This window comes from Neovison vison, chromosome 11 (genome assembly GCF_020171115.1).
Source record: "Neovison vison isolate M4711 chromosome 11, ASM_NN_V1, whole genome shotgun sequence".
NCBI lineage: Eukaryota > Metazoa > Chordata > Mammalia > Carnivora > Mustelidae > Neogale > Neogale vison.
In genome coordinates this window covers 28,307,190-28,329,769 of record NC_058101.1, presented here as the reverse complement: position 1 = coordinate 28,329,769, position 22,580 = coordinate 28,307,190, and the positions used below count along the sequence as shown (strand labels likewise).

General features: G+C 35.4%; 1 protein-coding gene across 4 annotated transcripts in view; it reads right to left on the bottom strand.

Annotated features, from left to right (window-relative positions):
- Nucleotides 1-22,580, bottom strand: part of NFXL1 (nuclear transcription factor, X-box binding like 1) — a 76,501-nt gene that overhangs the window by 2,770 nt on the left and 51,151 nt on the right. For all 4 annotated transcript variants that reach the window (XM_044226124.1, XM_044226125.1, XM_044226126.1 and 1 more), the window contains 5 exons: nt 21,363-21,529; nt 13,480-13,549; nt 6,976-7,080; nt 2,666-2,752; nt 1,404-1,457 (listed from right to left, as the gene is read on the bottom strand). In XM_044226124.1, coding sequence (XP_044082059.1) covers nt 1,404-1,457; nt 2,666-2,752; nt 6,976-7,080; nt 13,480-13,549; nt 21,363-21,529 — 483 coding nt within the window. The remainder of the gene's footprint in view (nt 1-1,403; nt 1,458-2,665; nt 2,753-6,975; nt 7,081-13,479; nt 13,550-21,362; nt 21,530-22,580) is intronic.

Genomic DNA, 22,580 nt, shown 5'->3' with positions numbered 1-22,580 from the left:
GTCATCATTTATAGTTTATGTTCTATACACTCTGTTTAAAAGGTCAGTAAATAGGGGCGCCTGGGTGGCTCAGTGGGTTAAAGCCTCTGCCTTCGGCTCAGGTCATGATCCCAGGGTCCCGGGATCGAGACCCATATCGGGCTCTCTGCTCAGTGGAGAGCCTGCTGCCCCCTGTCTCTCTGCCTGCCTCTCTGCCTACTTGTGATCTCTCTCTCTGTCAAATAAATAAATAAAAGGTCAGTAAATAGGGAATATATTTAAAATTTCTACCCAAATAGTTAATAAAAAGGGAAATAAGGTTTACCCTAAACTACTCCTAATAAGTTTATCTCCCAGGATTCTAGTTAATCCATGTTTTAGTGAAGTAGCTCTGATAACTTACTTTGGAATATTAGGCAAATCAACTTTTTAAAACCATTTAACATCAGAGGTCATTTTAGCCCACGTTTATTGCTACCTAAATTGTTTCCAATGTCTTCCCCTGAAGTCACACAAATTTCAATTTCCTCATTCAAAAGGCAGCAGTTTGCATATAATAATACAACCTTCTTGCTAAGTATAAGCATCTCAAAATGCAAACTGACAAATAATTATATGTCACTATTAGAAAGTTAAACCACTCTTCAGAGTACATGATCAATATGGTATTTGAGCAAAAAGGGTATCAGGAATGTAGTTGTTATCTGCTATATAGCAAAGAACAAATAATAAGCCTGCATTTAAGAATCTAAAAGAGAAATAAGGCAATATATCATTAAAGTAAACGCATTGGTTAAGAAACAATCTTTTTACAGATAATCTTTTTACAGATAATCTGCAAGTCAGCAAAACAGAACTCAAATACTTTTAGGTGAGTGAAGACATGGGCTCCAGGAGATGCCTTAAAATGGAAGCTGCCAGGCACCTGGGTGGCTCAGTGGGTTAAAGCTTCTGCCTTCAGCTCGGGTCATGATCCCAAGGTCTTGGGATCGAGCCCCACGTTGGGCTCTCTGCTCAGCAGGGAGCCTGCTTCCTCTTCTCTCTGCCTGCCTCTCTGCCTACTTGTGATCTCTCTCTCTCTCTCTCTGTCAAATAAATAAATAAAATCTTTAAAAAAAAAAAGGGAAGCTGCCACACTCCAACCCCCACCCACTAACCAAAGGAGGAATGAAAACTCTTATCACTGGAGAATGGATGAGACTGGCAAGAAATTAAATTTGGGAATATACAAGATTTCACACCTCTTCAGAGGCTCAGCATACTTGAGCTGAAGTGAGTGAGTGGCTAATTTTTGTTTTGTAGGAACTATACTATTTTCAGTCCGGGGAACAGCTGACTGGCTCCTGGTTTGTATGTGGAATAAAGCTTGAGTTTGCATAAAAACTAACAATGATACAATGGATATAAATATTTTGTTTAGTTACCTGTTGTTTTCGTTTTTCTTCCTCGAGAGCAGCTTTGGCTTCTGCCTCTTTTATCTGTTTATAGATATTTAAAGGTTAATTAACACTGTAATCATCAAATTTTATTTAGAATTTTAACATCTTCTTACCCAGGATCCACTAGCCCATAACAACTTTTGGTAACTTTATATTGGAAATTACCTAAAGACGTGTAAATGTTATACTGAGAAGTGTTACCAAGGTTCTAACAGACTGTGAGATGAGGGGAGGGATAGTGTTAGCCTTTATATAAACATTTCAGCTTAACAACTTAATAGATATTAGATCACAATTCAAAGAGTTACAAAACTGCAAAATGAAATAGTGTTCAAATGGATTTTTTTTCTCTTGAGTTACCATACTAAGTCTGTAATCAATTATTAAATACCACTCTTTTTCTAGAGTTGAAGTTGACCATTTTCTGTAAATGCCCTATCTGGAAGAGAATCCTCAGTGTTAAGCAAAATCAAGAATTTATTCATCAGTTGGATTGATGGAAGGAAATAAGGACACTAGAGGTAACCCAAACAGCAAAGAACTCCAAAATCTTACTTTGTATTATTTTAACCTAACTTTCAGGAGGCTTACAGTAACATTATGATGAACAACTGTTTTAGAGCACATACACGAACTGGTACAAGGATAGAAAAAATGTAGCACAAACTAAGGAGCACACTTGGGGATTCAAAATAGGCATAGAAGACGAGGCTTTCTTGAGGCGCCTGGGTGGCTCAGTCTGCTAAGCATCTGACTTCAGCTCAGATCATGATCCTGGGGCCGTGGGATCAAGTCCCTTATCGGGCTCCCTGCTCAGAGGGGAGTCTGCTTCTCCCTCTCCTCTCCATTTATGCTCTCTCTCTCTTTCTCTAATAAATAAATCAATCTTAAAAAAGAAAAAAACTAGGTTTTCTTACAAAAGCAAAAAAGATGAGATTTTGAGTTCCTTGTAATAAGCACATAAAGTAATGCACAAAATAAATAGGAAAAGGCCATTAATTGGCACATTAAAAATGACATTTGTGGGCACTTGAGTGGCCCAGCTGGTTAAGCATCTGACTCCTGATTTCTTCTCGGGTCGTGATCTCAGGGTTGTGAGATTGAGCCCTGCGTCGGTCTCTGCACTCAGTGGGGAGTCAGCTTGAGATTTTCCCTCTCCCTCTGCCCTTCCTCCCAACAACCCCAAACTCGCTACACCCTCTCTCTAAAATAAATAAATCAATCTTTAAAAAAAAAAATGACATTACCTCAGATGCTTTCCGCTTCATTTCCTTGCATGTTGCGTCACATTCTATTGAAATCTGATTTTCACGTACTTTGTTGCAATGTAATTCCTACAAATAACATTTTTTTAAAAATTTGACTTTAAAATGTTTTTCCCTCAGAGTCCTAACTGTATGTCATAAGAAAGCAAAATATCTGACAGCTTAAGGTTATGCATATTATTTAAAAGTCATGTTCATGAATATTTAATGATGATATGGTTACAAGCATTAAATGCCTTGATTCAAACAGTGATCATTCCTTTATTTCCTCCGAACCAGAAAGAAGTGAATATCATAAAATTAAATTATCTGCTAAGAGCCACTATCAACCCAGCATCAATTTCCTTTGCATTCTTTATTTTTCTTTATTGTTTTGTGCTATAAAATGCTCCAGAATAGGCCAACCAATGCAGCTTTCTCAGACAATAAAACTGTTCTGTATCTGTGCTATCCAACGAAGGAACACGGACTCCACACGGCTACTGAAAACTCAAAAGGTGGCCAGTGAAATCGAGGAACTGAATATTTACTACTATTTCATGTTGATTCATTAAAATTCAAATTTAAATAGCTGCATGTGGGCCAACAGGTACATGCTAATGTGCTCAACATCATTAATTGCCAGGGAAATGCAAATCTAAACCACAATGAGATCATCAACCCACAACTGTTAGAATAACTATAATTGAAAAGCCAATAGATAACAAATGTTAACAAGAATATAGGAAAAAAAAAAAAAGAAATCTTGGACAGCGTTGTTGGGAATGTAAATTGGTATTGCTAGTATGAAAAACAGTATGGGGGCTTCTTAAAAAAATGTCAAGTAGATCTAGTAGTATAGGTTCTAGCAGTCTTGCTCCAAGATTTATATCCAGGAAATGAGAAGAGTATCTAAGAAATCTCTGTGCTCCAATGCTCACTGAATCATTATTCACAATAGCCAAGATATGGAAACAAGGTATTTGTCCATCAGTGGATAAATGGATGAAGAAAACATGATCTGCCCACCTATCAACCTGTAGTGGAATATTATTCAGCCGTAAAAAAGTTGGAAATCCTGCCATTTAGAGAACATGGATGAACATGGAGACAGGCGAATAAGTAAAATAAGACAGATACAGATACAAAAATATTGTATGATCTTACTAATATGTGGAATCTAAAAAATTAGAACTTAGAAAAGCGAAGAAGGGAATGGAGATTGCCAGGAGCTTGCGGCGAGGTGACATGTGGAGAAACTGGTCACTGGGTACAAATTTTCGGTGATAAAATAAGTCTTAAGTTCTGAGGAATCTAATACACAGCATGCTTGCTATAGTTAATAATATTGTATTATATACTTTAAATTTGCTACGAGAGTAGAATGTGTTCTCACCAAGAACTGGTAATCAGGCGTTAAATGTTAATTAGCTTGATTGCTGTAATCATTTCAGTGTATGTATAGATAATCATCACATTTGCATCTTAAATATATACAATTTTTGTCAACTGTGCATCAATAAGGCCAAAAAATATTCAAATAAATAAACAGTCACATGTGGCTAATGGCTACCAATTCATGCAGTTCTAGAGAATTTTCTGGAGAGCTACAGACTTTCCTCTCAATCATTTAATTTTTTAAGAAGTTTTAAAATTTTAAAAATTGGTCTAAATCTTATGTTTGCACTTCAATGTCTCCTTAATGAAACAATAAAAACTGTCTCTACTCTTTTCTTGATGATGTGACATCAATCCTATAATCAATTTGTGAACTACTCGAATAAGTGGTCCTTATTTTAAAGTCTTAGAATTTGCCTAGATGTTTTAACTACCTTTTTTTGCTGCCAGATATCACTTTTGCTCTAAGTGTACCTATCTATATCAATTTCTCCTTTCTTACCACACTCTCAAATACTAATTGTTTTTACTTCAAATTTACCAGAGTTAAGATATGTGATCACCAAATCCTAATGAGCAAATATACTTTCATGAAAACACTTTATAGCATGGAATTTTATTATTTAAGAGTTTTTTTCCCCCACTTCAGTTCTTCATTTTTGGTAAAAAGAGTCCTCCAAGGATAGTCCAGACAAAGGAACAATAACATATACAAATATAGACAATAAATAATGTATTTGCAGATATTAAGTCTATCAGCCTGGAAGAATGAACCCACCTTCCCTCATTCAAAAGGTATTTATAAGAGCACCTATTACATGCAAAGCACTGTCCTAGGGACAAAGGACACAATAAGAAAAATAATATAATAATGGAAGCAGTAAAAGAATACAACAGCAGCTATTATTTATTAAACATAATAATCACTGTACTAAATGCTATGTAAGCATTACCTCTTTCATTCCTTTCAATAAATCTATGTATAAACTCTATTTTATGGATGAAAAAACAAGGTTAAAGACATCCTTAGAATCACAAAGCTTTTAGTCATGAACCTAGAATAAAGAAAACTAAGGAGAAACAGCATCAAAGTCTTCCCAAGAGTCAGGGGAAGGAAGACCTTCCCAAACAAGGAAATGCGATCACTAAGTACTAGAGCAGGGTTCCAGTAAACAGAACAGTAAAGGGGAAAAACTTTGCATTTTACAGGAAAGAATGTCTACATTGCCACAGATCAGAGGGGCGTATATCATACGCGTTAGGGCACTTAATTAACAGAATCACAGAGACAACTGCTAGAGGATGACAGTGCAGACAAGTAGGCAAAGGTACCATCACAGAATCCCTTGAATGCCAAGCCTGTATGTGCATACGTGTTTCTTTTAAATGAGTATTTCTTCCCACAAGTGATGAAGAACCACTGAAAAACTTAGATTAGGGATGTAGTATGCTTGGAAGCAAAGAAACCTGTTATAAAGCTGTTCTTAAAGTCTAAGAATGAGCTGTTACCAAAGTTCTAATGGGTGGCAATCTGCACTTGGATAGTAACATGAAATGAGAGAAAATCTGAGAGATATCTCTAATTAAAAAGTGGCTTGACTAAGCACTGATTTTCACATAAAGATGGTCCAATTTAGGAGCACCTGGGTGGCTTCGTTGGTTAAGCATCTGCCCTCGGCTCGGGTCATGGTCCCGGAGTCCTGAGATAGAGTCTGGCACTGGGCTTCCTGCTCAGACCTCTACCCTTCACCCTGCATGTGCTCTCTCTTTACCTCTTGGATAAATAAATAAAATCTTAAAAAAACAAAAACAAAGAAAAAAATGTGGTCCAATTTAAGTATCTAAAACCCATGGACTCAACTCCAGAAGAGGTCAGGCCTACACATTTAAATTAAGTCGTCACTACCCCAGGAAGTGGATGGTAGGAGCTGTGAAAATAAATGAAAAGCAAAGATCCTCAGTAAAAGCAAAAGATTCTCAAATATTTGTTGGATGGATGAATATAAGAGAGAATTTAAAGAAAAGAAAAAAGACTAGATTTAGGGGATGACTGTAAGAACATGAAGGAAAAAAGGAGCTGCAACTTCAACCAACACAGAAAAAATCAGAAGTTGACACTGAACAACACTGAGATTTCCTTTGTAAGGTTACATGAACAGTGGCAGTTTGCCTCTGCCAAGCTTTCTTTTTCTTTTTCTTTTTTTTAAAGATTTTATTTATTTATTCGACAGAGAGAGAGATCGCAAGTAGGCAGAGTAGGAGGCAGAGAGAGAGGGGGAAGGAGGCTCCCTGCTGAGCAGAGAGCCCGAAGCGGGACTCGATCCCAGGATCCTGAGATCATGACCAGAGCCGAAGGCAGAGGCTAAACCCACTGAGCCACCCAGGTGCCCCATCACTGACCTTTCCAGTAGTTAGTGTTATCCTCTTAATCTTTCATCACCACTATTTTATCTTAAAGTGAATTCTCTCCAGGTTATTTTCTAACATTATAAGGCTACGCATGGGAAGTCTCTTTAAGGCTATGTTTTCACAACTTAATACTGATGGCAAAAACTATTTCATAAACAAGAGCAACAAAGGCTAATTCCAGACCATTTCTTAAACCATGAAACTCACTTTATTACTCACATTGTGTTTCTTATACAAAGACCTCAAATCTCGAGCGTATTGATTCTATCCAAAAAGGGGCACTGAACTTGATTCCAATACAAGACAAAGTTCTTTTATGAATAAATTACAGAAAACTAGATTGCCAAACAAAGCCAATTTTTAAAATATTTAGAGATAGAGGCTAACAATAAAATGATTCTAAAAAATAAGACCTTGAAATTCAAAAGGCAGAAAGCCAAAGAACTACTAAAACACAAAGAAAGTTTTTACGTAAAAAAGTATTTTCAATAACTTAAAATATTTACCTTTTTTATTCTTTTACAAGGACATCTAAGTTTTACCTTCTGGTTGCAATTAAAGGGACATTCACCAGGATGACACATCTCTTTGCATCTGTGACCACAAGGAAGCTACAATAAAATCAAAATAAGGCAATTACATATTTACATTCTAGTCAGACTCTGCAAATTCCCCTTCTTCCAACAACTATTTTAAGAGAGAGTCTATGACAATAGGGTCAATCAACCCTTGATAATCATCTAATTTTTAACTTTTTTCTTTTAGATATAAATTACTTTAATTACACAGAAATGTTAAATATTCTCCCCAGTTCCACTCCAAGAGTGTATCTTACTTAGAACACTACTGTGGCTAGTTACAGCCAAGTGACTATGTTCTGGCCAATGGAATTCAAGCCTAAGTGCTTTTGTACCTTAAAGCATTTTGAGACCACACATCCATGTTCTTCCCTTCTCAGTGTGCTTTGAGGTAACATGTAAACCAACAATGGAAACCATGTGTCAAAGAGAAGCAGCGTTCCTTGGCTTACTTGGGTTCCTGAAAGACTACCTGGAGCACATGACAACACATCTACCTTGTGTGGTTATATGAGAAAGAAAGAAAAAACTTCCTTGTTCTTAAGACACTGTATGGTAACACACCTGCTTAGCCTTTTACTCTAAATCATTTCTCTTCGCCACTACATATCAAAACTTATTATAGAGGCAGCCAAACCACTCAGTAACTGCCAAGCTGTCTATAGGCTCCTGTCTACTTATTTACTATCTTCTTATCCAGTCAAGCTTTCAGAGGAAATCTTCTGACCTTCTTTGTATTCAAATGTTATCCAAACTTCAAGAAATGGCTCAAATCACCATAGAAGCATGACAGGAGTTTTTCTATATTTGAACAAATAATAGTAACTATGTAAGAAATATATTTCTAAACTATTGTGACATTGCTTGTATGGTCTTAAAGTTTAAAAAAAAAAATGTTTGGACACCTCATAGTTATGTAACTCTCTAATCAGACTGGGAATAAAAGATACCACTGGTTACTGGTTAAATTCCAAAGTCAGGCTGCTTGGACCTGAAGCCCAGCTTCCCTCTTTACCAACTGTGAAACCCTGGGCAAGTCTCCTGACTTTTCTGTGCCTCACATATAAAACCAGGAAGAGTAACAGATTTTGCATAGCTGTCGTGAGGATTAAATGTGCTCGACATATTTAGCTATTCTAATAAAATATTTAGCTATATAAAATAGTAAGTTAGTGGAGGACAATGGTCTTCTATTTCTTTGTATCTCTTATACTCATTGACAAAGACACCTTATAAATAGTGGGCACCATAATAAACATTTGAATTCTCCAAACTTTTGATCTTTATGATTCTGCAGATTGATCCTTCCTACTATCAACTCTACTCACCCCAAAAAAATTCTTACATTTTTTCCATTGCCTTTAGTGTCTCTCTAGTATGGTTAGATTTCTTGCTCTTTCATTTTGAACTGAGACATACCAAAACTCAATCTGGACACTCAGACTACATTTTCATCAATCCCATCGCAGGGCTGAGCTGCTGGAATGAGTTCCACACTAGCATTCCTAGACTACTTCAGTTTTGTTTCTCTCTATACCTACCAAGGCCCCTAACACTGCTTAATAAGCTCAATATGTTTTACTATCAAATACCTGCCTCACAGGGCTGTTTAAAGTCTTTCCTGTCTCTTCAATATCATTCCCACCTTCATTCCTACTAGTGCCTCTAGCCTCTAGTAGCCTTCAATCCTACTAGTGCCTTCAAATGTTTTGAAGACAAAACATTTAGCATCAGCTGACCACCTGGCCTCTCTTCTCAAAACATGTCTCTGTAGCCTCTTGTTCTTTCTTTAATCTGTGAGGTAATTACATCAGTCATCTTCTCTAAAAGTAACCAATCTACTTTCAATCAATAATTCTTTTTTTAAAAACATTTTATTTTATTTATTTGACAGACAGAGATCACAAGTAGGCAGAGAGACAGAAAGGGGGGAAGCAGGCTTCCCGCTAAGCAGAGAGCCCAATGTGGGGCTCAATCCCGGCACCCTGGGATCACGACCTGAGCTGAAGGCAGAGGCTTTAACCCACTAAGCCACCCAGGCGTCCCTTCAATCAATAATGCTAAAGGGGAACGTGAATAGGGAAGACTATCACAATCAATAAAGATCTTTCTGAATTACATAGAATCGTGGCTATAAAGTTCTATCTTTTCAGTGTGTTGGGGGTTGATGAAAAGCTTAAAATCACTGCTCTGGATATTTTATCTTTCTGCCTCCTAAAAGACCTCACGGTCACTCTTCACAATTTCACTACCATCCTGAAAGTCTCTCTTATCTCTGGCTGAATCTTCTATCTTCAAAATGTATCTCTTTTCTCTGAATACTGCATTTGGTCCTGTTACCCCATCTAACAATTCTTCCATGAATCTCCACGCGTTTCACCTTCACTGCTGGTTAGAAGATACAGAAGACACAAATTGGGATGGCCGCGGGGCTCACCACAATTTTCTCATGGCCATGGCTATGTTATCCGTTCTAGTCTTCTATCTGTCACTGCCTAGACCAAGGGAGCCCCTCCACTTAAAGGGACCAATCAGATTTTCTCTTCTGATAATGTGAAAACTAAAAAGGAAGAGTTGGTGGTTTGAACAGTCATCTTAGTAGAGAGTGCCCTGAGCTCCTGCTGGCAATGCCCTGGGGGCTGCCCAGATCTTGTCCTTCCTGAAGTTTGCTGTACAGCATTTCCTTCGGAGTTTATGAACTGGTCTCCAATACCCTCTGAACGTATCTTCTCTTTGTGATAAGTTAATGTAACTGATTACTCTAGCCTGCAAGGAGAACTGAAACTCCTCCAGAAGGATACTGTGCTAGTATCTAATATATGTCTCACAGTCAAAAGTAATGCCATTTATTCTGAAAAAGTATTAAAAATCACTAGTAATCAGGAAAATGTAAATAAAAATCACGAGATGTCACAAGACCGGGAAAAATTTAAAACTCTGACAACACCAAATGTTGGCAAGGATATGCCATGACAGGAACTTTAAAATACTAGTGGTAAATTAGAAAATTTACTGCTGGTAAATTGTACGATTTTGGAAATCAATAGGATATTAAGTTGAAATTATACATTCCTTATGACCACGCACCACTATATGCCTAGAGAAATCTATACATGCATATATTAGAACGAACAAACAAGAATGTTCACAGCAGTATTTTGGAATTGGAAAAAACTCATATCTACCCATTATAAGGCAAATACAATAAACCACAGTATCCTCGTACAATGAAATAAGACTACAGCCACATGCAATAAACATGACAAACAAAATGGAGAACAAACTAAGGTCACAAAAGTTCATACTTTTGAACTTTAAATATAAAATTAAGCCAACAAGATCGTTTTCAGATACCAGCAAGGAAATAATTACTATAAAAGGCAGGTGGAGGTAAAATATAGGATAGAAGGGGGGGAACCAAAGCCAGACAAGGACTTTGTTAGCTTCTGAGATGCAGCAATGCTATATTTTTGGACCTGTGTGGAGTTCTATGGTGTTGACTTTTTAACTACTTGTTAAACTGTTCAGATACGTATTATGTGCTTTTGAGTAGGTGGTGATTTCACTGTTTAAAAAAACCAGGTGTGCAAGTATGTGTTATCTCAAAAGGCAGCTTATATTCTGACAGAGCTGAAAAGCAGTTCCAAAGGAAGCTGATTAAAATGCATAATATATAATGACTGTATCTTCATTACAGAGGTAATGAAGTTTTTCTAAAACCAAAAAAAAAAAAACCCAGAGGTTTTCCTAAAATATCCAACCTTGATATTCATTTAAAGATGAGATGTCCTACTCTTTCCACTCAATGTGGGACGGTCTTCTTGTACTCTCCTCAGTCCTTAAGATCATTCTATTTACACCTGCATATGTCATTTCAATTTCCTTATCCATAACCAATACTGTCTAGTTCAAAATGTTCCATTTTAATCCCAGTTTTAAAAGCTCTTTAAAAATAATTAAAGAAAGCTTGCAGAACAACACTGTTTATGGATAAATACCCATCCCACCATCACCACAGCTAGCACACATACAGCACTCACTATATATCTTAGTATAAGATTTACATGTTCTTAACTCATTAATACTCAGCACTCAGAAGTGAGTATTACTGCCCCCATTTTATACATAAACAATTTGAGTTAAAGACACATTAAACAATTTGCTCAAGTAAAAAAATAGAAAAGCTTCACAGGGCTGATAAAACCAAATTCAGAAATAATTTTTAAAAGGAGAATTGTATATGTGGGGCACAGTTTAAATGTACAGTTCTAAATGGTATCTTTATATTTTCTTTTTGTTAAATTCAAACCAGACCAGAAGATATAGGAAGTGTACATCGGAGAATCAGTGGAGCTCAAGGGATATATCTATACCACTTCAACAGTTCAGTTTCATTCACATTCAATAAAAACATTTACCAGCTGCCTAATGTGTACAAACAGGGAACAGAATACAAGGGACTGGATACAAGGATGAATATGACATAGTCCCTGCCTCCAAGAAATCTATAGGATGGGGGAGGGAAGAGAAAGTAAATGAGAATTTATCAGTAGGTCAGAATTTATCATAATCCCATACCTTAACTCCAAGTACACAAGATATCTATTGAAAAAAAAAAAAAAAGATATCTACTACAAATTCGAAGTGACATAGTTCTTGGTTGATCCCAAGCATGACTTGATTCTATAGCTTAGTGGGTCCCAAAACTGTGATGCCAGACAAACAATATCACTATTACATGTCAAATTAGAAATGCAAATTCTTGGGCCCCTACTCCAGGGTCTCAAAATCAGAAACTCTGGGGCAGGGTCCATTAATCTGTTTTAAGAAGCCGTTGAACTGTTGAGAACTACTGCTGTAGCCTTACCAATGTCCAGAGGCCATAAACTAGAATAAGTTCTATTAGACACCAGGATATTCACCTGGCCACTCTTAGACTACTTCAAACTGTAACAGCTACTTGAATTCTTCCCAAACTAAGGCTATTAATGTCAAGAGAGCCCAAGGAGACTCTAGTAATACTCTAGTAATTTAAAAAAAAAAAAAGTAATAGGCTCCAGACTGGCACAGAATCCAAAAATCATGAGCATGGAAAACAAATTTTATAAAAAAACATGATCATCCATCTAGTCCCAACAAATGTCGTAACCTTATCACAACTGAATCATAGCCAAGGAAATGCTAAACTGCAAATTAACAATCCCTAAATTTAATTTTGTTATTTCTAACTACAATCTCATACCAAGTTACGGACTCAGATTAAAAATCTGACAGTCTCAACCACTTACTACCTGGAATCTTAATTTGGGTAGGAGAAAATTTATTTTAACAAGGAAAAAGTCAGGATTTGAAGAAATCAGAAAATTAAATTTGAAATATCCCAATGCCCTTAGTTTCACTTATATAACAAAGACAGGGTTATTAAATATAATCATCTATGGCTTGAAATGGTCTTTTTATAATCTTACATAACTTTTAAAATATTCAAGTTCAATTTCCAATAGTTCTTAAACAGAAATCCATAAAAAGCATCAAAAGTTTTAGTTAAAAGAAAATATTGTTAACAAAAAGGCATATCATGCATTTAATTTCTATTTTTATTTAACCAAAGAGAATGACTACTATATTTACGGCTTTGTCGTCATCTTTCCCTGACTCTAAATAGGATGAGAAACAGATAAGTGCAAAAAAAGCAAAGAATTAAAATAAAAGTGGTACTATTAGTACATCTGTAAGTCAGAAGGATTCCTTTATAAATGTCCAACCAAATCAAATAATTGTCACTACCATACCTCCAACAAAAAAGGAATACTCTGACTTTAAAATTGACCAATTATAAACAAACAAACAAATAAATAAATAAACTGACCAATTATGGATGGTTTCTCAAATTATCACCAAGATAAATCACCAGTGAATTTTTACCTTTTTACTCTGAACAAGTTTTCTGAACTATTTTTGACACTTTTAGTACTAATACAATGCATTATAAGCATGAGAATCTTTAAAAATAAAACTATATATAATTGTTTATATTAATTCAAGATAATAATGAACTTTAAAGTTCACACACACACTTTTTAAATAACCTACTATGGAGTTACTGTCTAACTGCCTATAACCTACACAGTTCTTCACCTATTTCTATTTGGGGGGAGGGGTAAGCATTAGATCAAAACTTTATCATATAAAGTACATAAGATACCTTTAAAACTTTTGGGGTATTAGAACCCCAAAATTTCATAAAGAGATGTACATCTACAGTTAGTGTATATTACATTTTTATAGACATCAATCACATTTTCCTCCCTGCACCCACATTTCTAGCATGTTCAGAAAAGACCTGATATAAGAAGACCAAGAAGAAAAGAGAAAATCCAAGAGAAACAAGACCTAAGAAATACAGCTTAAAAGGGTTCTATTAAAGCTTACCTCTTTAGGACACTGATTTTTGCAACAACTAAGGAGGTTCTTTTCATTTACATCAGCTGTGGTTATTTTTCTAAAAATAAGAGGAAGTTTTGATGACATTCAAACCGAAGTCCATTTTATAGATTACCTCTCTAAAAATAATTTCAAACATGTCCATAAAATTGCTTACTTATTTCATTTTTTCTTGAAAAATATTTTAATTGTGTATCATCTGTAACAACTGTCTTAGTTACTTACCTGGTCTGATATCTGAAACCTTCCAGCCCTTTATCTATTACCAACATATTAAATGCCAAAAGGGCAATTACTGCAAAAAGGAAGTATAAAACACACACAAAATATCATCTGTGCCTGGCCTTAATAATTTATACTATTAAGGGGCACCTGGGTGGCTCAGTCCCTTAAGCATCTGATTCTTGATTTCGGCTCGGGTCATGATTAGTGAGGGAATCAAGTCTCAAGTGGGGCTCCATGGTCAGCCCAGAGTCTGCTGGAAATTCTCTCTCTTTCTGTCCCTTTCCTAACCTGCCCTTGTGCACTCTCTCTCTCTCAAATAAATGGGTAAAATATTAAAAAAAAAAAAGTAGTCTGCTATTATCTTCCTCTTCAGAGCAATCATTTTTCATAAACATCTTCCTAAAGCTTCCCCATAAAAGATTAAAAATCTATATATTACTTAAAAACTGATACTGAGAAAATGCTCACCCAGATTTTTTTAAAGTTTTTATTTAAATTACAATTAGTTACATAAACCGTAATTTTTTTTTAAAGATTTATTTATTTATTTGTTTGTTTGACAGAGATCACAAGTAGGTAGAGAGGCAGGCAGAGAGAGAGGAGGAAGCAGGCTCCCCGCCAAGCAGAGAGCCCGATGCAGGGCTCGATCCCAGGACCCCAGGACCATGACCTGAGCTGAAGGCAAGAGGCTTTAACCCACTGAGCCACCCACGCACCCCCATAAACTGTAACTTTAGTTTCAGGTGTACAATATCATGATCCACACTTCCATACATCACTGGGTGCTCATCACGACAAGTGTCCTCCGTCAGCCCCATCACCGACTTCACCCATCCCCCCACCCATCTCTCTTCTGGGAGCCCGGAGTTTGTTTTCTATAGCTGAAACTCTGTTTCTTGGTTTGCCTCGCTCTTTTCCCCGCCATGCTTGTTTGTTTTGTTTCTTAAAGAACAACAACAAAAAATTACTTCAAATTGAAAAATGTAGTAAGTTTATTTTAGGAGAGTTTTAAAATTGTTTTTGTGAGCTATAATGTTAGAAACAGATTCATTTTAGATTTGATCGTTTTAGATTAGTCTGTGTGCTTTCCTGTTGGACTTGGTGGGTAATTCAGGAAAAGTCACAAACATCAAGGACTAAAACTACTTTCTCACAAATCATTGAATGTAACCACAATGAACACTGCATAAGTCAGTAACTAGTGACACCCTTAAAATTCCTATCACACGGAGGTCACTTTTCTCTTTCCATTACCTTTCTTCTACCTTTGATTCTTTCTTTTCCTGCTTTTCTTATTTTCCTTTATTAGACATAAGTGCCAAATATACCATAAGTTTAGCCTAATGTAAAAACTATTACCTTAAAAAAACAAAACAAAACAATTATCTTAAGTATATGTATAAACTAGCATAAATGTACTCTAAGATAACATATGCAATTTTCTTAGCAAAATTTCACTTAATAATATCACAAAGTCTTTATATTGGCTCTATTAAAAGTCATATATTTTCATTCTTACAAGCATGGTGCTCACCTCTGAACTTTTTTTTAAAGATTTTATTTATTTGACACAGAGAGAGAGAGAGTGCCCAAGCAGGGAGAGTGGAAGAGGGAGAAGCAGGCTCCCCACGGAGCAAGGAGTCAGAAGCGGAACCCGATGAGGGACTCGGGGCTTGATCCCAGGACACGGAGATCATGACCTGAGCCAAGGCAGATGCTTAACTAACTCAACCACCTAGGCACCCCAGCTCACCTCTGAACTTAAGACTTAGTATCATTTTGTTTCTGTCACTTTATAATTTGGAATAAACGAATTTTCCAACATCTGTATCTTTTTTATCTAATTTCTATAAAGGAAATTACATGAAGCAAAAAAGGACTAAAAATAAAGATAACATGGAATAATTCACTGAATTGAAAGTAAATAAAATTATCATAATGAATACTAAGTCTGAAGAATTCTCTATAAAAACATATACTTCATGTTTTTGGAGGGGCTTTTATTAAGGTATGATACAAAAGACAATAATGTACACATTTAAAGTGGAAAACCTGACAAGACTTGACATACGTTTACACCCATGAAACCATCACCACAATCAAGATAATGGACATACCCATTACCCTCAAAAAATGTCATGTGTCCCTTTGGAATCTCTTTATGTTGCCCATCACCTGCTAGGAAACCAATGAGATACTTTTTGTTGTATAGATTGGCTTCCAATTTCCAAGAATTTTACATAATCAAATCATAGAGCATTATTCTTTTTTGTTTGGCTTCTTTCACTTATAATCTTGAGATTTCACACTTCGAGATTCATTCATGATATTGCAAATAACAACAGTTTGTTTTTATTGCTGAATTTATTCTGTATGGACATACTACCATGTGTTTATTCACCTGTTGTTGGACGTTTGGATTATTTCCAGTTTTGGGTTATCACATATAAGAATATTATGAACATTCATGTACAAGTCTTTGTATGGACATACATTTCATTTCTCTTGGTTAAGTACCTAGGAATAGAATAGTTGTATCCATACAGAAGGCAGTTGTTTAACTTTTTAAGAAACCGCTAAACTTTTTTCCAATGGCCCTATCATTTTACATTCATAATAGCAGTGTATGAGTTCCAATTCTTCTACACCCTCTCCAACACTTAATACTGTCAGTCTTTTGTCTTTTTTTTTTTTTGTCTTTTTCATTTTAGCCATGCTAACAGGTATGTCATTGTATCTTACTATGATTGTTTAAAAGTTTTTATTAACGTTCCAATTAGTTAACTTACAGTGCAATACTAGTTTCAGGTGTACAATATAATGACTCAATACTTCCATACAACACCTGGTGCTCATCACCTATTTCACCCATCCCCCCCACCTACTTCCCTTTAGTAACCATCAGTTTGTTCTCTAGAGTTAAGAGTGTTTTTTGGTTTACCACTCACTCTTTTTTTCCCCTTTGCATGTTTTCTATCTTAAATTCCACAAATGAATAAAACCACGGTATTTATCTTTGTCTGATTGACTTATCTCACTTTGCATAATACTCTTTATCTCCATCCATGTCACTGCAAGCGGCAAAATTTCTTTTTTATGGCTGAGTAATATTACATTGTATATACATATACACCTACATCCACTCATCAGTTGACGGACACTTGGGCTATTGTAGAACATCTATAAACATTAGGGTGCATGTATGTCTTCAAATTAGTATTTTTGTATTCTTTGGGTAAATACTAAAATTGCAACTGTGGAATTGTAAGGCAGTTCTATTTTTAATGTTTTGAGGAAACTCTATACTGTTTTCCACGGTGGCTGCAACAGCCTGCATTCCCATCAACAGTGCAAGAGGGTTCCCCCTTCTTTACATCCTCATCATCAACTATTGTTTCTTGTGCTGTTGACGTTAGCCATTCCGACAGGTGTGAGGTGGTATCTCATTGCAGTTACGGTATTATAGTTTTGGTATGCCTCTCCCTGATAATCAGTGATGCTGAGCACCTTTTCATGTGTCTATTGTCCATCTATAGGTCTTCTTTGGGAAAATATCTGTTTGTATCTTTGGCCCATTTTGTAATTTGATTATACACTTTTTGGATGTTGGGTTTTATAAGTTCTCTATATATTTTGGATAGTAACCTTTTTTCAAATTAGCCATTTGCAAATATTTTCTCCTACTCCATAGGCTGCCCTTTAGTTTTGTAGATTATTTCGTTTCCTGTGCAGAGCTTTTTATTTTGATGAAGTCCCAACAGTTTGTTTGCTTTTGTTTCCCTTGCCTTACAGGGTATATCTAGTAAGAAGATGCTACTGCCAATGTCAAAGAAGTTACTGCCTATCTTCTCCTCAAAGATTTTAATAGTTTCCTGTCTCACATTTAGGTCTGTCATCCATTTTGAATTTGTTTTTGTGGATGGTGTGAGAAAGTGGTTCAGTTTCAGTCTTTCGCATGCTGCTGTACAGTTTTCCCAACATCATTTGCTGAAGAGACTATCTTTATCCCATTGGATATTCTTTCCTGTTTTGTAGAAGGCCAACTTCCCATATATTTGCGGATTCATTTCTGGGTTTTCTATCCTGTTCTCTTGATCTATGTGTCTGTTTTTGTGCTAGTACCAAACTGTTTTGATTACCACAGCTTTGTAATATAACTTGAAGTCTGGAATTGTGATTCTTCAAACTTTGTTTTTCTTTTTCAAGGTTGCTTTGGCTATTGGGGGTCTTTTGCAGTTCCATACAAATTTTAGGACTGTTCTAGCTCTGTGAAAAATGCTAGTGGTATTTTGATGGTGATTGCATTAAATGTGTAGACTGTTTTGGGTAATATAGGCATTGTAATAATATTTGTTCTTCCAATCCACAAGCATAGGATGTCTTTCCATTTCTTTGTGTCATCTTCAATTTCTTTCATCAGTGTTTTATAGTTTTCAGAGTACAGGTCTTTCACTTTGGTTAGGTTTATTCCTACGTATCTTATGGGTTTTGGTGCAGTTATAAATGGGACCGATTCCTTGATTTCTCTTTCTGCTGCATCATTATTGATGTATAGAAATGCAAACAGATTTCTGTACATTGATTTTGTATCCTGTGACTTTATTGAACTCATTTGCAGTTCTAGCAGTTTTTTGGTGGAGACTTTTGGGTTTTCTCTATCGAGTATCATGACATCTGCAGAGAGTGAAAGTCTGACTTCTTCCTTGCCAGGCTTTCTATTGCCAGGACGCCTTTTATTTCCTTTCATTGTCTGAGTGCTGTGGCTAGGAGTTCCAGTACTATTTTGAATAAAATTGAGAAGAGTGGCCATCTCTGTCTTGTTCCTGACCAGAGAGGAAAAGTTCTCAGTTTCTCCCCAATGAGGATGATATTAGCTGTGGGCTTTTTATATATGGCTTTTATCATGTTGAGGTATGTTCCCTGTAAGTCTACTTTGTTGAGGGTTTTTAATATAATGGATGTACTTTGTCAAATGCTTTTTCTGCATCTACTGAAAGGATCATCTGGTTCTAATCCTTTCTCCTGTTAATGTGGTCTATCACATTGATTGATTTGTGAATATTGAACCATGCTTGCTACCCAGAAATTAATTCCACTTGGTCACAGTGAATGATTTTTTTTTTAATGTCAGATTCAGTTTGCTACTATTTTATTGAGAATTTCTGCATCTATGTTCACAAGGAATATAGGCCTATAGTACTCTTTTTTAGTGATATCTTTATCTGGTTTTGATATCAGGTAATGCTGACCTCATAAAATTAATTTGAAAGTTTTCCTTCCTTTTTCTATTTTTTGAAATAGTTTGAAAGGAAGTTATTAACTTTTCTCTAAATGTTTGATAGAATTCTCCTGTGAAGCCATCTGGTCCTGGACTTTTGTTTTTGGCAGTTTTTTGACTACTGATTGAATTTCTTTGCTGATTACCACTATGTTCAAGCTTTGTATTTCTTCCTATTTCAGATTTGGTAGTTTATATGTTTCTAAGAATGTATGTTTCTTCTAGTTTGTTCAATTTGTTGGCATAGAGTTTTTCATAATACTCTAAATGTTTGTATTTCTGTGATATTGTTATTTCTCCTCATTTGTGATTTTATTTGGGTCCTTCCTCTTTTCTTTTTGGTAAGTCTGGCTAGAGGTTTATCAATTTTACTAATTTTTTTCAAAGAACCAGCTCCTTGTTTCATTGATCAGTTCTATTGTTTTCTTTTCTATATCATTTATTTCTGCTCTAATCTCTATTATCTCCTTCCTTCTGCTTCTTCAGACTCCTTTTGTTGCTCTTTTTGTAATTCCTTTAGGTGTAAGGTTAGGTTATTTATTTGAGATTTTTCTTGCTGCCTGAGGTAGGCCTGTATTGCTATATTCTTCCCTCTTAGGACCGTTTTCATTGCATCACAAAGGTTTTAGACCATTTTGTTTTCATTTTCATTTGTTTCCATGTATTTATTTTCTTTTTAATTTCTTCTTTGGTTTCCTGGTTGACCCATTCATTTTTTAGTAGCATGTTCTTTAACCTCCATGTATTTGTGGTTTTTCCAGATTTTTTTCTTGTGGTTGACTTCTAGTTTCATAGTGTTGTGATCAGAAAAGGTGCATGGTATGACTTTACTCTTTTGTATTTGTTGAGGCCTCTTTTGGACCTAATATTGATCAATTCTGAAGAATGTTCCATATACACTTGAAAAGAATGTGTATTCTGCTTGAAAACATATCCTTCAAATATGTATTCAAGGAAAGGAAAAAGGAACTCCAGAGAGCTGTAGTAATGGAAGCGACCTCAATCCATATATATCCACACATACCCCCAACAATCATTCAACTTAATAATAAAATCATTAAAATTCCATTGCTTCCTCATACCTAGAAGATACAAATTCAACAAACTTCAAGATTACCTATAAGTAGAAAAATAAATACCAATTCATAGCAGACCTACTTCTCAAGTTCTCTCAGCAAATCATTTCAGAGAACCAGTAGAGTTCGGGAAAAACTGAGCAGAAAAAAGAAGAGGGCAACTGAGTTAACCTCACACCAGAAAGAGAAAGTCCACCCAGTGTAGATCAGAGTACTAACTACGGGAAGAAACTTTAAAACGTGCACAAGAATCAAGGAGCCGATCTCGGAAAGGCAACACTCTGGACAAGAAGGTAAAAAGGTAAAGTCACCCTTGGGAGACTACATGACAAAGGGAAAAAGAAGCAAGACAGGGAAATTTCAACCCTGCTAGACCAAAGGAAATATCTTTCCTTGGTATTACTCATCAATAAAGCAAAATTGCCCTCTTCACTCTCTTTACAAAACCTCTAAAGCTAAAGAAATATTTTATTCTTAAAATTTCAACACAACAATTTTCATATTTAAAAAGAATAAAATCTGACTTTTGCAATTTAACAGAACATGAGCCTAGAGTCCAAATGACAAAAACAAGTTTAAGTTAATATTAACAGGCATTTTTCAAGAAGTACATCTGTTTAAAAAATTAGAAACAAAGCCATATTCCCAAATTTAACTTCAGTAAAATACACTTACAAAGAACCTACTTTACAAACTTGGGTAAACGGAGCTGAATAATTTAGTAAATTATGTTAGATCGTGATTAAGTAGAAAAAAAAGGGAATTTTTTTTTCTCTCCACATAATCCATAAGCAAAAACATGCACTTCGTTGAATGTACATTTTTTTAAGTAAAGGAAATATAGAAGTCATAGCCTAATATGACAAATACCCTAACAGATACATTTGTAGTAAAAGTCTGTAATTTAAAAATCGTGTCTCAGTAGCTACGTGCACTTCAACTTTTCATCCAACAAAATTCTAATTTGACACTGTTAACTGAGCGATCTGTTATAGAAATGTTTCTACATTTTTGAAAGCAGCGATACTTTTTTCCTTTAAAAAAAATCTTAAACAGAATCCCTAAATAGAAAAAAAGCGTAACTGTCTTTGAAATCAGGGTTCAGAATGTACAAGGTGAAGGGTTCTACATTTCTTTCTTCAGGTCTCTACTGGAAAGTCTAAGCTTCAAGCATCTATGGGTGACCATGAATAATGTTCCTTGCAGTACTCTTCATAGGATTCTGAATTATTAAAAAAATACTGGTTAGAAATAATTATAGTAAAACAAGAATATTTCTTCAGTCCACTTACCTGCATTCCACATATAGGCTTGTGATCTTGCAGTGACATTTTATTCTAAGCATCTGAACACAGGGAGGACATTCTCCAGGATGACACGGCAAAACACATGGATGGGGACAACCAGGAGGCCGTGATTTAGAGCACCCTTCTTCACACTGAAGGCATTCTGGGCCAGCCTGATAGGAAGTAAGGTAATAAATCATCTAAGTACAGAAGTCTAACATTTCTATATATTAAAACTATAAAATATATATATAAAATTTATGCATCCCATTAAAAGAAAGTACTTTTGAAGCTCTTAGGAATACAGTTAATAAAATAGTGCTTGCATGCTTGCACTCTTAAAAATATTCAAAATGAAAAAACACACATTCAAAATGAAGAACAGGAAGGTATCAATATGACCATTATTCACAAAGATTTTTATATCTACAAACCTCACTAAATCAAACTGTAAATTGTAAATTACAAGTATTCCTCTAAAAATGTAAATTACTTCCCAAAGAATAGTCGTAACAGAAATAATAAAACATTGTTTATTTTTTTATGTTTTATTAATTTGAGAAAGAAAGAAGGAGAGAGAGAGTATAAGCAAGAGGACTAGCAGAGGCAGAGGGAGAAGCAGGCTCCATGCTGTGCAGGGAGCCAGATGCAGGACTGGATCCCAGGACCCTGGGATCATGACCTGAGCCAAAGGCATACACTTAACAACTGAGCCACCCAGGTGCCCCAAAATAAAACATTGTTAATTCATTTCCACCCAAGAAACATGATCACCATCAAACTAAAGAAATCAACACTATGTTAACACATAAATAAAAATTCCCAAAGCATGCAATGTTCTAGATAAACTGTTCTCACCTTGCCAAACAGAAACATACATAGAGGTGAAAAAGGAGAATGACCAGCAGTTTATGTTTTAATGTACTTCAATGAACCAAAGTTACATTACATTTACAAATAAATGTACTTCAATATAAATTCAACAAGGTACCTCTTTGCTGTAGCAATTTAATAATTTAACTACCATCTACCTACTAAAGAAGTTTAAAATTATTATTGCAGGCTATTATTTATTTTCACATGTCATACATGAGATAAAGTATGAGAGCTATAGAAAAGGATACCAAGGCTTAAGTTTAAAGTTTAAAAATTCTGTTATCATTCCTAAGTATAGCCATGATTACAAAACAGTGATTATGTCAATAAAAATCCTATTTTTGACAT